At 46.7% G+C, this 16,340-nt stretch overlaps 2 protein-coding genes across 4 annotated transcripts in view; one reads left to right on the top strand and one right to left on the bottom strand.

Annotated features, from left to right (window-relative positions):
- Positions 1-3,732, top strand: part of AdoR (Adenosine receptor) — a 164,789-nt gene extending 161,057 nt beyond the window's left edge. Inside the window, exon 2 of the mRNA XM_065426048.2 lies at positions 560-3,732. Within this exon, the coding sequence (XP_065282120.2) occupies positions 560-1,432 (873 nt within the window). The 3' untranslated portion in view covers positions 1,433-3,732. The remainder of the gene's footprint in view (positions 1-559) is intronic.
- Positions 3,733-13,290: 9,558 nt separating this feature from the next.
- The window catches only part of LOC135897463 (microtubule-associated protein futsch-like), a 291,670-nt gene continuing 288,620 nt past the window's right edge, over positions 13,291-16,340 (bottom strand). For all 3 annotated transcript variants that reach the window (XM_065426078.2, XM_065426081.2, XM_065426079.2), the window contains one exon: positions 13,291-15,324. In XM_065426078.2, the coding sequence (XP_065282150.2) occupies positions 15,292-15,324 (33 nt within the window). In that variant the 3' untranslated portion in view covers positions 13,291-15,291. The remainder of the gene's footprint in view (positions 15,325-16,340) is intronic.

Genomic DNA, 16,340 nt, shown 5'->3' with positions numbered 1-16,340 from the left:
GCAGCTAAGCCCAGTGGGAGTGAGAGAGAAAGAGAGAGAGATACGGACCGCGCGCAGGCTTTCGCTAGCCCTCTCCCCTCACGCCACACCTGCAGCGCTAGAGCAGCAGCAGGTGTTCCGTTTCTCCCGCTCTTCTCCGTCGAGGCACGCTCGTGACGTGGCTTCACAGCCAATGGGAATTTAGGAGCTGTTTCGCTGCTACAGACGCTGGCTTTTTCGCTCAATGGGCAATGGGCCATTTGATGCTCTGGCATCGAAATGAATAAATGTGAACGTAGCGTCCGTCTTACCATCATAGCCGGTGGCTTGACGATGCAATTTATTGCAGGACATTCAGCGCGCCTCAAAAAATGAGAAAAAAAAGGAATTCCGAACACTGCAATGCAGTCATACCTGTTTTCATTAGCAGCATTTACAAATTAAGTTGGCTTCATCGCAAGCGATGTAACTACCTTGCGGGTAGAAGTCATGTGCTATTTATCCTAGGTAACTGGAGCTCTCACGTCGTCTATGTGTTATACTAACGCTGTTGTTCGTTTCTTGTCTGTCTCTTGTGCAGCTTCGGCAGATCACAGTCTTCGCGGACAACGTACGAACCGAGCACGACGGCACCCCATCGCGAGGCGCCGGGAACAACAGCCGCTCCGACGAAGCCCTCTGCACAGTACCACTCAAGGAAACGCCAGACCTGAGCGAAGTAGACCGGTGTCGGCGACTCAGCGCCGACTTCCACAAGCGGAACCCCAGGCCTTCGCCGACGAGCCCAAAGTCCAACGGCATCGTTTACACCGAAGAAAACGACCACGAATCAATTGTCAACCTCAACGGAACGCACCACAAGATGAAGATGGAGGCGAAGAGGAACGACGACCCAGCGCCCGATGTAGGTGACAATGGAGTAGCGCTGAGGAACGGGCACGTCGAGGAGTTCGGTCACTACAAGAGGAACCGACGGAAAAGTAGCGACAGCCACCACCAGGGTCGCCGCATGCACCGATGCAACAGCGACTGTTCCCACTGCTTTCCGCTGCACCTGCATCACCACCACAGTCAGCAGCACAAGCGCGAGGTTCGCACCGCCAAGGCCCTGCTGTCCATCGTGCTCTTCTTCATGATCTGCTGGTTCCCGCTGTACACGCTCAACTGCATCAAGGCGTTCTGCGTCGGATGCGAGGCGCCGCATTGGGTCTTCGACGTGCTCATCGTTCTGTCGCACGCAAACTCGGCGCTCAACCCGTTCCTGTACGCTTATCGCATGAGTGACTTCCGCAACGCCTTCAAGCGTCTCCTGAGGTGCAAGTCGCCAGCGCCCCTGTTTGAGGTCTTGCTGTTCTACCGCAACGCCGCCGGGACGCCACCCGTGCATAGGGACTCCGGAGGAGGACCCGGCCAGCGACCCGCCGTCGAAGAAGCTTCGACGCCAGTCCTGTAAATGCACGAAGGCTCCTTAAGCGTAGTTCTTCGAAGAAAGGTGCTTGTAAACCGAATTTTCACGCCTTCTTGCATTCATAAGAGACGTTGGTTGGCTGGACACGTGCTCACGCACCCCAGATACAACACCAAATACGTCCCGGCTAAGCTGTGGCCGGCCTCGATCGCCAGGATATCCGTGACCACCATCGCCAATTCTGGAACGTTGCTCCCAATGGATCACTTTCGCGGATGTCACTTTCAAATACAGGTTGAACGGCTTAATCAGCTCAGCAGAAGCGGATGTGACGAAAGGAAACGGCACACCTGGCATCAGGGTTGTTTGCCCCTCTCGCACATTTCTGCGCATTCAAGAAACAGCCACAAGAGCGATGGTCCTTGCTCGAAGTGTTCACGAAAAGTGGGGAAAGTAAGATCGGCCGATTGAGAATGCGGCGTCCCTGCATTTACAACGTGCCTGAAGGCCGGCAAGGTAACTCGGGTAGCCAGGGTAGCAGTCCTGATTGCGTGCCTGCTTTCTGCGTCACCCGTCGAGAGTGGTGAACAAGAAGCCGGTCTTTGCGCCGCAGAAGATCAACAGAGATCGCCGAGACTCAGCAGTTGCACGGGTTCCAGAAACGGCCAGTCAGCGCTCCTGTAGCGCACTCGCTGCGCTAGTTTTGGGAACGCTGCGGAGGAACGCCGTGGAGTGCAGAGGTCAGCTGTGACTGAGTGTCAAAGGAAACGACTGTTCCTCTTCTGCTTGAGAAATTGTCTGCGACTGACTGTACCATGTGGGAACGATTACCAAGGAGAATCTATGTGCCATTCTTTGTGTTATGCTATATGCGTGTGTTTGTGTGCACCCCCTGTCGAGTGACTCTACTTAAACCAAAAACTGAACTTTCACCAGTGCGCTCTAATTGTAAGCCAGAACAAGGGAGAGATTCAGTGTAAGTTGGAGGCTTACAGTGATTAACAGTGGTAGAACGAGGAATCGTCGTTGAAACCATCATTTCGACAACGGGTCCTGTCTTGAAGACACCTCCCTTGTACGTTCTCTGTTCTACCACTCCTAATCATTCTAAAATCAAATGCGACATGTGCCGCAAATCCTTGCCAAACGTTGCGAAGCCATTGAGTGCGCTACCGGCCCTGTCATCAAACAACGTAGTGGGGTCCTCGTAGAAACTTCGTCGCTTCAAAACCCCCATAGATTGTACGGTACAATGCTTCCCAACGGCATTCCTAAAGTTCGGAGCACCTTGCGTGTCACAGGAACTCCTCAACTGGCCCTTGTGACAAATCTCGCCCTTCATCACAGTGGCTTCATCAAAGCTTCTCCCCAAGAAATGTACTTACATACGTGTCAAACACTTTCAGTGCTTGTGTTTGCCTACAGGGATCTAGAAAAACTCCCTTTTCTCATTCTCTGTGCTTGCACATTTGTAGTCTTTTATCAACTAATTCCGTTGCGCTAAGATAGCATCTTTTCTCGCTAGCGAGCAGATAAACCTTCAATGACTGTTTACGTGGACAATGACCCAAGGTGGGAGGGCACTGTGGCACTGATGAAAGACGTTTTGGGTTGCCTTTAAGAGAGTGGTGAAATCGAAATATTGTGGAATGAGAGTTGAAGAATTGTAGGCGCACAGATGAAGGCATTTATGTTATGCTGCAGCACTCAACTAAGTTTCTGAAGCAGTAAAAGCTCAAGCTTATCGTGAGAGCAAGGGTTGGTGAGACAGGAAAGGCCTAAGAATGGAAAACGAGGGGCGACTACACCTTGAGATTTCAACTCCAGCTCGCGTTGACGTAATTGATTTACAGAGCGTCTGCTCGAGCGTAGTAATTGTTTACCAGTAATGAAGAATGGCATTGTAGTTTAGAGAAACCAAAGAGCCAACCTAGAAAATTTCTGAAATTGTTTCCTGCTTCAGAAATGCCTAAACGCGATAAAGTACTTCGAAATACGTGGCGTCACACTGGCGTACACTTGCCAAGATTTCCGCGTAGAAAGGCGAGCTTCGTCTTCATTATGTCCAGTAATAATCAACTTTTTACCAAAAACAAGAGAAAGCGAACCCTTGGAATAATACTTTACTTCTATAAACAAAATTAGCATTGCTTTTTAGTGTCCCTTCACCTTAAACGCTTATAGGAGTACTATGTCGCCTTTTCCGCAATGCACGATTACGAACATTGTTAAAGGGATAGGTACTGGGCTGTTGCTGAAGTATTACTGGCTTCACGTTTTGCATGTCATAGGAGAGATAGCATGAAGTCAAGAACAATACAAAAGACGCGGGTTGATCAGTTATTTTAGCCGGGGTAACATCGGGGCCATACGCGCTTCACCAAAGCTAGTTTGGGGCTTCTCCAAAGTGTTCGCTGCGCGCGCATGCACATCGACGTGAAGAAAACTGCGGACTGAGCAACGTCACTCGACTTGCATTGTTTGATCTAGCGCATTGTTTGCGGTGACGACACAGGCCACCAGCGTATGTAACGTTTCTTGATGGCGTCAGTTAAGACAAAGCTTCATCTCAAGACCTGTTATATACATGCGTGGGGAAAAAAGAAGCTGTTTCGGTTTCCATTCTCAAATTATTTTGATGAGGTTCATTTTATTTCAAAGAGGAAGGTCCCTACCGTTTGCAGTACAAATATTTTAGACCTCAGCGAAAAATACTTGAAACTTTAAAAATGTTAAAAAAGAAACGGGTTGGGGAGAGAAGCACCGAGTTGGCATCGGTGTAACACTGTAATAAAAAACAATATTTAAATTTTAGTAGCTGTGAAAATGAAAACGTCCACAGTAATCAAAATTGATGTATTACCCCCGTAATATATAACACCTATATGGGAACAAGAGATTCCCAAAGCTCACGTAAGAATTTCACGCCTACTCCAAAATATTTTATCATAGTATTTCGCTTTAGGCGCTCTAAATGGTTCAGTTTACAAAATTGCAGTAATTGTTTAGATGAGGTTTTCTATCTGACTTTGCACGGGTTTAGCATATCTGGCATCTGTGTATCTTGTAGCCACTTCCAGAAAAAATGGCCTATTCGATCTTCCGGAGTGCTGTAGCGAGTCAAAATATGTATCTGAACGTAGCTTTTAACCAAACAAAAAGCGACAATTTGTCGCAGAGTAGCTAAAGTTAACGTTATGGGCCTAATCAGTGCCAATGTAGCTAAAAGTTAACCCCAATGCACAACACCCCTGTAAAGGGTGCACCGCCGTAGATATGATGATGTTGAGGCAAAGCCGCCATGCGGCACATTTTGGGGAGAAGCAGTGAGTTCACTTGGACTAAGCAGGGCGCGCGCAAGGCAGTGGTAGTTAGCCGAAAAGAAGGTAAAAAGTAATGTTGTGGCGTAATTATCCCCAATATAAGCGAACATTAACCACATTACGTCGTAAACTTCACTTTCTCCGGGATCGGCCCACGTGCCCCCAAGAGCGAAAACTGGAAACGCTCGATCAAGTGTCGGCGCTAAACAAGACAAGGTCGACGTAACTGCGTGTGACATTCGATGCGAATAAGATTCAATATGAATGAATATTTAACATGAAAAAGAGACACAATTAGGTGCGATATATATGGAACGTCTAATCATCGAATGATTTGAACCCTTATGTAGGTCGACCACGTCTTCTTCAGCGTCGATACTTGGTTAACCTTCTTCGTTCGTTTGCTAGAACATCTATTATGTATTCAAAAAAGGCGTATCAGAGATGGTCTCGAGCTGAAGCTTTTTCTTAAAATGTTTGTTATCAGCGTTATCTATAGATACCTCATTCCGCGCTAGCGCGAACGTTTAGAAACAGCACAGTGGCAGGAAATGGGCAGAAGATAGAAATATCAAAACATCAGAAGAGTATTCTCTTATCAGCTGAATAAAAGAAAACGAAGCTTTTAACCGCCCTCTGTTGATTTCCACGACGCTGTCAGCTGATAAGTACTATGCAGTTATGGTACGTGGCAAAATTTAAATTGAGCGCCTACAAAGCTCAGATAAACATTCGCTCGCACATCTTCACAGTCCGTAATATCTCCTTTTACTTGGTGCTCGCTGGTTCCGATGCGTCCTTGTTGACTTTGCAGCCTTTTTGCAAAACGCTGCGTTCCCATCGGCTACTTACTAAACGAGAGGTATATTAGCCATGCTACACTATAGCAATGGCGTCCACTACACTCCAATGCTTGCGCGCAGGCACCTCGAGATGGCGCCACTGCCTCATATTACCTGTGCTCATAGGTTCATTCGCCATGCCATCAGAACAGTGGCATATTTAATTTAAAAAACGGCGCCATAAGCTGTTAAACGCCGGCTGCTCAACCTCGATCTCCCATCATTGTCGGTGACGCACAGTGTATCCAACAATATACGGGTATCATATCGTTAACGTATTTTTCGTGAACCATTGTAACTTAAATGTGATACGTCGTCGCTGTTACCTCTCGTTGTCACGAATTGTTATTTGTGCTGCTTCGTTATTCGACAAGTCGCAAAGTCACGCAAAAGAAAACATTATTGCATGTTTTTCCCCGCTTCGTCTTTTGTGGCACCACTGCGACCGCACCTCACTCGTGTGTTTCTATTAAAGCATGCATCATGTTCTCCGACTCTCGATTTTTTGCTCGTGCGGAAGATGGAGGCTGACATCAAGGTTCGTATTCTTTTCAGTATTAAGATCCAAATGCTTCTTCTCCCCATGATGCGCGGTTTCAGAAGTGGATCAGCAATCCGGTGAACGCCACTGAGGATCGAGGGACAATACGAGTGAGCGACGTATCCATAAGAAAGTCACTACATTCAAACTCGCGTCGTACCACATGGCGGAAGAAAGAAGAGATCAGTACACTTCAGCGATACCTTCTGCTATGAAGTCATTCACTGCGACCGTAGCAGACAGGTTCTCACAGAAGACACCACGATCTTCTTTTCGATGCAACGACAATGCAGCTCTCACCTGCAGCAGTATTCCGTGTTTTGACCTGCGCGAAAAGGTTTCCTACTAAAATTACTAGAGGGTCTCTAGTGCTATGCGCGATCGTTCTGCTATCATGGGAACTGCTATTAGTACATGGGCTTGCTTATCTTCTTGTTTGTGGCTCGCTGTGTCTGCCTCGACCGAAATTACGTAGCAGTCCTAACCTTTCCAAGCGGAGATGACTACAACACTATGCGTGCGTGCATGATGGCGATAAATGATGGCGCTGGTAACGCAATGCTGTGTCCAACATGATCCGTTAGCGAAGTTACAAAGCCGTTTGAAGCGAGGAGGATGAAATTTTGACAAATCTATGTGCTACCCATCATATTCTTATTGGCTGAACCACCATGCTTGCAGTTCTCGTAGACACTATAGCACCACATTATTTTATTTCTTTAGTATATGTGACGAGAACACCGCAGCCTGTGCAATCATACATGGGTAGACACCACGAGTCTCAAAGTCTGTTTGGCACGCATGAATAGACAGCAATAGTCGCAGAGTCTGTTTGGCGTGCAAAATCTTCCACAATTTATCAAGCGGCCAAACTATGAAATAAAGAAAACACCAGTAGGAAGCTGCATGACAGCACTACGGTTGGTGCATTCGTCTCGCAGTTGCGCCTAGCCACGGACGCAGAGGTTCGAATCCTTTTGGTCTTGGGGGACGGAGCTAAACTTCTTATGGAAGGCTTACTTCTGAGCCAACTCTGATTGCCGTATAAAAACGCGTGTGAAACACAAAGGTGCTATCGTTAGATGACTGCTCACCTGATCTAAACGAAAATCGTTGCACTTAGGAAAAAAACTATGAATTCTACCGACTGTAGTGAACGAAATGTCCATTTAACGCCTCAGAACTTTTGAAGACATTGTAGAAGGTTGGTAAGCTTGAATAAGCTTACAAATCCGTAACTCTGCGCCAAAAACACCTGTTGCGATTTTATAAACTGCACATGCCAGAAAGTCTAAAGCGGGTAAATGTGATGCATGAGTTTACAGCTTACGTGATAGTATTATAGTTACAAGAGTTTGCAAAAGTCATATTCACAAATTGGTGGTACATACATTTCATAACTGTGTAATATCCACTTTGTTCGCTTTAGATGTCCCAATATGTGTGGTTTACAGAATTGTGACTTTTTGTTGTTGTTCTTTGCTGAGTTGCCGGGTTGTAAACTTGATGCTTGTTTTCTTTAAATTTAGTGATGTGCACCAAATCTTCCAACGATATTGATAAAATAAATGCTTGCGTCATTGAACTGTCAATTTCTTGGTAAGTCAGAAAGTAAGTAAACCACTAAAGTAAGGCTGCAAGTTTGCAAGTTAGCTCATCGTGACGTCGTAAGATTTGGACAGCGTCGGTTTGGGACTAAAGCTGACAGTTCATTGAACAACAAGCATTAAATTACAATTACTTCTCGAATAAACCATAGGCTCAACCGTAAATATGAACGAAGCTGTAAACTTTAGTATCATGTTCAGAACGCACCTTCCGCGATTACTCATCTTGATTAAGAAATCCAAAAGTCCATTATGTAGCTACTACTATTTGAGCAGCTTGTATTGTTAGCGTTAGATTTTACAAAAAAATGCTAAGGTTCTAGGTATCCAATATCGGCCACTATGTTGTATGTCGTTATATTGTCACGGTGGAAAAGACGACAAAGTCGTCGACGGTAAAGACGACGAAGTGGCAACAGCCTCTCGAGGTTCTGTGTTGCTGTATATATACGCATCGTGCAAATACATTGTGTAAATATTTTATACCCGTGACATTTTGGTGGAGGTGCGGGGTACGCGTCTTCGCCACGGAGCTTCGCAGCGGACGTCTCACCCAGCTTGGGACAATGCTTCCAGTGGAAGGCACCGCGTCTGCAGCTACAATGCCGACTACGCATGCCCAGGACGTTGCTCTACCTCAGCCACGAGACCCCGGCAAGTTCACCGGCCTCGAATGTGTTGACGTAGAAGAATGGTTGAAGATATATGAGCGCGTCAGCAAGGTGAGCAGGTGGGATCCGACCATAATGCTGGCCAATGTCGTGTTCTACCTCGACGGAACACCGCGTGCGTGGTTTTACACACACGAAGAAGAGCTAACCAGCTGGGACTTGTTCAAAGAGAAGCTGTCGGACGTTTTTGGCAATCCGACCTGTCGACAACTAGCCGCCAAGCAACAAATCGGCACGCATGCCCAGACTGCTACCGAGTCGTATGTCTCCTACATTCAGGACGTCCCAGCCCTCTGTCATAAACTCGACACGTCCATGCCAGAGGCGGACAAGGTTGGACACATTATCAAAGGCATCGCGGACGACGCATTCAACCTTCTGGTCTTTAGAAACTCATCGACTGTCGACGCCATCGTGAAGGAATGTCGCCGTGTTGAGCAGGCGAAGAGTCGCCGTATACACAATAAGCTTACACGGCTTCCAAATACTGCAGCAACCTCTTCCTGTACCGACCCCACCAACCAATCTTGCTCGCCACCACCAAGCGAATACGTGACCCGAATTGTACGCCGCGACCTCGAAGCAGCGTTTCCTGCCTCGCCTCAACAGACGTCTTGGAACAACACTGCTGAGACTATCACTGATCCAGCCCGTGGTTCGCCACGAAATCGCTAATTTGGGTCTACCCAGCGCCTGCTCCTTGAGTCGCCCTGACACCCGCCCTGCTCCTATGCCTCGGTCCTATCGCAGTCCGCCTCATAGTGCCCGTTATCCCTACACTACCAGGAATCCGTCGGACTGGCGTACACCTGACGACAGACCGATCTGTTTCTGCTGCGGCCGAATCGGTTACGTTTCCTATCACTGCCGAAGCCGTTGGCCGTGCCCTCCTCGAAACACCTTCCGGAATGTAAGTTCGCCCCGAAGTTCCTCACCCCGTCGCTTCTATGACGCTTCCGACGCCCCTACGTCGACTCTCCGCTATGCTCGCTCGCCCTCGCCTCAACGTAGTCAGCCACGTCCGCCCCAGCTTCACCGCTCGCCGTCGCCGACCTACCCAGGACCGTCCCAGCAGGAAAACTAGGCAATGCGGCCCCTCGAGGTGGTGCTGCAATGTCGCATTCGCCGCAAAATCCTCCTTTCACGCTGCTTACGAGAAATCTTCTTGACGTCCAAGTTGATGGCACACCCGTCAGAGCACTCATAGATACCGGAGCACACATATCGATTATGACCAGCCGCCTACGCCACCATTTAACGAAAATTGTTACGCCTGCCTGTACTCGGTTCGTACGAATCGCCGACGGTAGCACGGTGACCGTGGTCGGAACGTGTACTGCACGTGTGAGCATTTCCGGCCGCCATACTGTCGTCCTTTTCACTGTGCTTTACCAATGCCACCATGACCTCATACTAGGCCTAGACTTCCTCTCCACTCATTGAGCGTTCTTCGATTGTTCCTCAAGTACTGTGCGTTTTGATCTGCCTCTGCTGGACGTTCTTCCGACACCACATGAAATTCGCCTAAGACCGACTGATTTTGTTCACGTTCCACCACAGGTCTTCACATACATCGATATATCGCCTTCTACGCCAGTTCCCGATGGTGATTACATCTCCGCTCCCATGACTGCCATCGTTCTCACCCACAACATTACCGCTCCGCATACAATAGTGAGGGTCACAGACAATCCCGCGTATCTCCCTGTGGTGAATTTCGGGCTCGCTAAGCAAATTCTGCCGAAAGATATCACCCTGGCTACAATCACTCCTTTTGAAGCAAGCCTGCTATTTCCTTGGCACAAAAATTCGTTACATGTTACCGGAGTGCACTTAGATCACGGACAAGTGCTATACGCACCTGCATTTGCTCTACGGCCGCGGAATTTTATCGCCACATACGACAGGTATCGCCTGATGTAGACGTTCTCGAAAACCGTGTTGTAGATCTATGTCAACCTTACTGCTTCCTGTAGTTCACACAGGGCACCGCGCACGTTGCAAGAATGTGTCGTGTAATGCGAGAGCTGCGTCATTTGTGCCTGACCACCTACGCGACTTAATGTGGCGTCTAGAGTGGCAAGTGCTTCCAACTCGTGACAGGCTAGAGCGGTGGGGCGTAGTCCCATCTTCGCTGTGTCCGAATTGCCCCCCTCAAGAATCCAATAAACATGCGCTGTTGCAATGTGTCGTTGCTAGGGTATTTTGGAGGGCCGTGTATGCTGGTTTCCATGACCTTGCAGTTAATCGATTTACTACATCAGGTCTCTGTTCACGTGGCCGCTTCACACGATATTTAATTGCTGCGGGGACCTTTTGTCTACAGCGTAACCGGTATGAGGCAGTTGCCGCCGGACATTATCGCCGCGCTCTGTGTCCACTTCTGGAGAGGCTCTACTCCGAGCTACTCTCGTTTCTGTTAGAGGAGTTGTTCTTCCTTGGGAAAAAGGAGTTCCTTCCACAGTGGTAGTGCCGGTTCTCGTCGGTGACTGGTGGTCGACTATGGATTACTCTTCGACCTGCCTGGTTCTTGCAGCCAGGCCGTCAAAAGCATTCATTGAATGCACATAGAATGTAGGTGCCCATGATTTCTGTGTGCGCGTGCTCTCATATACATGATGATATCTGTATATGCACATCACATAGCTTCATTACAATATAATCATCGTTATCATTGTACATAACCATTTTGTTCACTGTATATATTGAACATCATTTCATATAATGGGGCAATTAGTTTATGTATAGCTGTGCGTTCCCGTGCACTTTTGTGGTTATATGTCAGTGAATGGGTCCCCCGACACTTCCTTGAGCAGGTGCTGTGTATACAATGCTTCGTACTTTTTGTATGTTATCGTCCTGGTGGAACTGTGGCGTGATTATGACTCAGTGTTCGTATGGCGTATTGTTGAAATAAACTTTTTCTAAACACATGTGGTTATATGTTAGCGAGTATGGCCTCAGACACTCCTTTGAAAGAGTGCCATCTATGCAGTGATTCGTACTTCGCGTATGTTATGATCCTTGTGGCATTGTCCCGTCGTTGTGACTCAGTGTTCGTATCGTCTTTCGTTAAAATAAACATATCCGAAAACGTCAGAGAGCAGAACCGGAGCCCGTCCAGGGCTTATATTTGTAGATAGAGAAACAGAGGAAAGGGGCAAGGCAGGAAGGTTAACCAGAGGGGAGATGCGGTTTGCTACCCGTCGCTGGGGAAAGAGGGGAGGGGAAGAGAAAGTGATGACAAAGTAAACAGCGATAGGAACATTAGGGACAAACCGGTGGGACACTACGGACAAACCGGTGGCGTACTCATTACAAGAAAATCACCGCTCTTGTCATCGTTTTGACACTCTGTTACCAGTAACTTGGCAATGCTTGAAGCTTTCGCTGCAGTGGCCCCCCTCGAAATCGGCGTCCAGGGTAATGAGGGGGCTGACGCCCTATCAGAGGCGTCACTTTACTCGTCAGCGTCAATTGTAACGGCCTTCGACTATATATGCAACGCACACGTTGCAGCAGCACCTTACGGCACTTCACCCTGATCGGCGTGTCGCCAGCAGTCGGCCCCCAAGTCCCATCCCTGATCACGGCCTCACAAAACAGGAGTGGTCTCTCCTGCTGCGGCTTCAGAGCGTCTGCTCCTGGACGGACTCCCGGTGGTAAAGCAGAGACCTGGCTCCATCTCCGAGCTGCTCAGCGTGCGGCGAAGCCGAAATAATCGAGCAACTCCTTTGTTTCTCCCCGCTTTCTTACAAATTTGAGGAGTCATTCCACTCTGTGAAGGTGGGTAACCAGTGAAGCTATAGGACATGACACAGGGTTAGACAAGGGTACGTGTATTTATTTTCGTTCGGTAATGGTAGTGACGATAGCTTTTTGATTAAAGTGATATACGCTGATTGGTTTGGTTACAACCTTAGACAGTGAACACCTCTTTAGGTGCGAGGAGTCTGCATAATTATTCTGAAAGAACTGATGGCCTGACTCAGAATTCTGCTTCCAACAGTGAATATAGAAGTGAACTTTTTTTCTTTAAGTGCAACCAATTAATTCAATTCAAATATGTGCAGAAGTGGCCAAAACAAACCATTTTCTGCGTTACGCATGTTGAAGCTTTAGCTCGGGCCCAACTCCGACGCGGCCTATTCAAATACATGTAAAACGCGAAAACGTTTTTCTTAGATAACCCCTGGACCGATTTTAATAAAATTTGTTGCATTTGAGAGGGAAAGTTAAATTCTAGTGTCTGTTGGAACCGGAATTTCCATTTAGGGCTTGAATTTCACCAAAGAATTTTCAAATATTCGACCGTTTGAAAAAAAATAGAAGCACGAAGTTTACAAATTTATAGCTCTGCATCAAGAACTGATGTGGCGGTTCTGTAAACGGCATCCATTAGATCATTCAAAGCGGACAAATTCCGTATGTCATTTTAGATATTACGTGAATTTGTTACGTTGGTTACAAGGGTTCTGCGAAAGCTGTATTTCCAAATTACAAAATTTTCTTTATATTCATGTGTAACATATCAATTTCTTCCACTTTAGATGTACTATTAGATGCAATTCACGTAATTGTATTACCATTTTTCGTTGTTGAGTTACAGAGTTGTAAACTTGATAGTATCGTTTTTTGAAAATTTTCGATTTTTGCCAATGTTTAATAAAAGATTGACGACCTAACTCAATATTAGAAACCAACAGTCACTAGCTTTCAAGTTTTTCTTTTAAATGCAACAAACCTTGTCAAGTTCAATGCAGTGGTTGCCGATAAAAACGAGTTCTCCTTTTACATGTATTTATATAGGAGCACCCGAGCTGAAGCCTCCTTTTAAGTAGGAAGACCCCAAGGGAAGGAAAGCTTCCTTGCGATCGAATCACTCATGTAAACAAAAGAAACAAGTCAGCAACTGGTACTCACATAGAATAACGCATTTATTCTTCGTACTTTCATCTGAGCAACCAGCACAGCGCAGCAAAGACTCCTCTGTACGCTTGAACGAGCCGGTAATGAAAGGCGCCGACGACCCAACACTCCGCTCGCCCTTTTAATCTCTGCTGAAGGAAGAAGGCGCCTCAAAACGCGGGTAATTATTAAACAGCGCTACAAAGACGTATTGCAGACAAAGGGCTCTGGTTAAACAGCTTTCCGGAGCATAATGGGGAGAACGAATGCACTAAAAGAAGACTGATAGAAATAAAAGGAAGAAAAGGTAGTGAACAAATTTCATACCTAAAAGCAAGAAAAGGAGTTTTAAAAAAACAGGCATATATTACTTCCTATAATCATAATTTACACCTATGTACACAGAGAAGATAATTCACACGCGACATATACGGGCTCACTAAAGCGCTAGAGGCCGGGTCCACATCTAATGTGCCCGAATGCAGTGGACATAGAACCACAACCAATTAATTTCATAGCTTTGTCTGGGAAGCGTAAGAAAAAACAAAAGCATGATGACAGTGCAGCTCTCGAGAAAAAAATGTTCTATACGTGACGTCGGCAGTGATACGCTATGCCCACACGACAGACAAAGAACACAAATCAAAACTACAGAACCAAACAGTTTGTTCAACGACAGAAAAGCAAAAAAAGAAAAAGAAGAACTAATAAAAACTAGCTAAATCGGATTCAGCGCATGAAATTTCGAGTAGGCCGATTGGATCGACGATTCTCGAAAAGCAAACAGAGGCACCGGTAAGAATAAGCGGCCAGTTGAACTGGACAGACAGCTAACGGCCTGTAGCAGTCCGTTTTCTGCATCTAACAAGTTGCTATTGTTTACCAAAGGGAGTGGGGCACTAGAGCGTCTTGTCAGACCACTTGAACTTGCATGTTTGTTTATAAGAGATGGGGGAGGGGAACCCAATCCCCAGCTACCCTTTCAACCATGCCTAACCCCGTGCCCGCAAGAGGCACATGCATCAGATCGCTTTCTCTTCGTTGACTGGCAGCGCCGCCTGCTGAACGTCGGTAGAAGCTGCACACATTCAAACATGGCGCGCAGTTCAAACTCATTGATGTGGCTACAGCATGTGCGCATGCCACAGGGTTCTTCCATCCTGATTTGTAATAATAATAATATTTGGGGTTTTACGTGCCAAAACCACTTTCTGATTATGAGGCACGCCGTAGTGGAGGACTCCGGAAATTTTGACCACCTGGGGTTCTTTAACGTGCACCTAAATCTAAGCACACGGGTGTTTTCGCATTTCGCCCCCATCGAAATGCGGCCGCCGTGGCCGGGATTCGATCCCGCGACCTCGTGCTCAGCAGCCCAACACCATAGCCACTGAGCAACCACGGCGGGTCCTGATTTGTAGGACTGAGATACGTATAAAACGAAGATGGACGTTCAAGAACACACGCTAAACGAGTGTCTTGAGTACGGCTGCCTCGAGAACATTGCTCAAGATCTGGGGACGTCGTAGACCCAACACTTTGTAGTATACCGCCTGTCAGCTATTTGTCACAATCGCTGGAATGTGAGGGATTACGATATCAAGATCGATCGAAGCCTTGGTCAGGGTCATTACACCCATGGCAGTGTCTGTTGTTTTACACAGACGGCGTCGCTGGCTAGAAATACACTATTTCGCTCCAGTGCTAAGCAATGCACAACTCACTGGACGTTATGTGGTATCCAGTCAGCACTCAGTCTTCAGACGCACCTTCCAAACGAGGTCAAGGCGCATACGTTGAAAACAGGGCAGAAAAATGACAATGCAGCTCACTTCACAAAGTTTTTCGGAAAGCAGGGGGAACAGAAACAAGAGCCCGCTTGGAGGTCACGTGGTCGTGGAGCCACGGTGAGCCCATTCCGATGGCCACCTCAGATGCCTACATATATGACTTAGTCATGACGCGTGGGAGAGCTGACTGTAGTCTTGTGTGACGCTGTCTCCTGGGAGAGGTCATACCATGATGATATGCGTATCGGGATCGCCCTGTAAAGAAAAAGAAGGCAATGGAAAAATAGTAAAGCAACTCTAAAGAAATTGGCAAGGTTTCTCAAGTGCTTCAGGATCTAAAATTCAGTGTCGGCAACCTACGCAGACACCAACTGTATTCATAACTGCGAACCATCCAGCTTTTGTCTTCATACACGTGTCCTTATCGTAGTCCCCAGCGTGGAAACTAGTCCGGTGTCATATCTTGCTACAGTTAATCGCGGATATTATTGTCCCTTATTGTTTTTTTAAAAGAAAAAGGTGTGTTGAAGGAACAGTGCATATTTCAAATGAAAGTTAGTATACTGAACAGGACAGACTATCAGAGGTATGTATAGACTCCATCTCAAAAAAAAATAAAGAAGAACGATAGAATGTTACTGATGAATCTATGGGCTAGAATAATTAACCCGTTCTCAAATTATTTGTAAAAGTCATAATCGCTTTGACAGCAAAATGGACGCTATAGAACGCTTGGGAAAGCGGAAAGGGGACGAAAATGTAAGACGGGTGTCAGCGTACCTAACATTTCGTGTTATAGATTTGGACGGCGCCTGCTCTGGTTATGGTTAAGTGTTCATCTGCATAGAAAGGTGACATTGCGTTCTAATACAATAAAGAGCAAAGCGCAATGTAAAACGTACCACGTTTCGACAACTTCCGAGAGAAAAAATCAGTGCAAATGTGAGAAGATACATATAATGAAATTGCTGACGTCACACTCCCGCACTGGCGCTGAAATTTGGATAATATAGATAATTCGCCTTTTTCTCCCGTAATAATGAGCAGTTTGTTAGATAAATTAATGAAAATAAGGCTTTTAAGCAGCCCACTACGAGTCTAAACTTGCTTAACACGACCTTTTGTGCGTTTAAGTTGCTTTTTATTAATACGAAATTAAAGAAGAGGTTGGCGCGATAACTGGCCTGTGCTACTCCTTGTCGCAGGTCAAGCAAAGCTAGATGCAGACGGAAGAAGTGATAATTAAGCTCTGGAGACTTATTCTCGGATGA

The sequence above is a fragment of the Dermacentor albipictus genome, chromosome 2 (genome assembly GCF_038994185.2).
Source record: "Dermacentor albipictus isolate Rhodes 1998 colony chromosome 2, USDA_Dalb.pri_finalv2, whole genome shotgun sequence".
Taxonomy (NCBI): Eukaryota; Metazoa; Arthropoda; class Arachnida; order Ixodida; family Ixodidae; genus Dermacentor; species Dermacentor albipictus.
The sequence above is the reverse complement of the archived record's forward strand: the minus strand, read 5'-3'. Positions and strand labels throughout refer to the sequence as shown.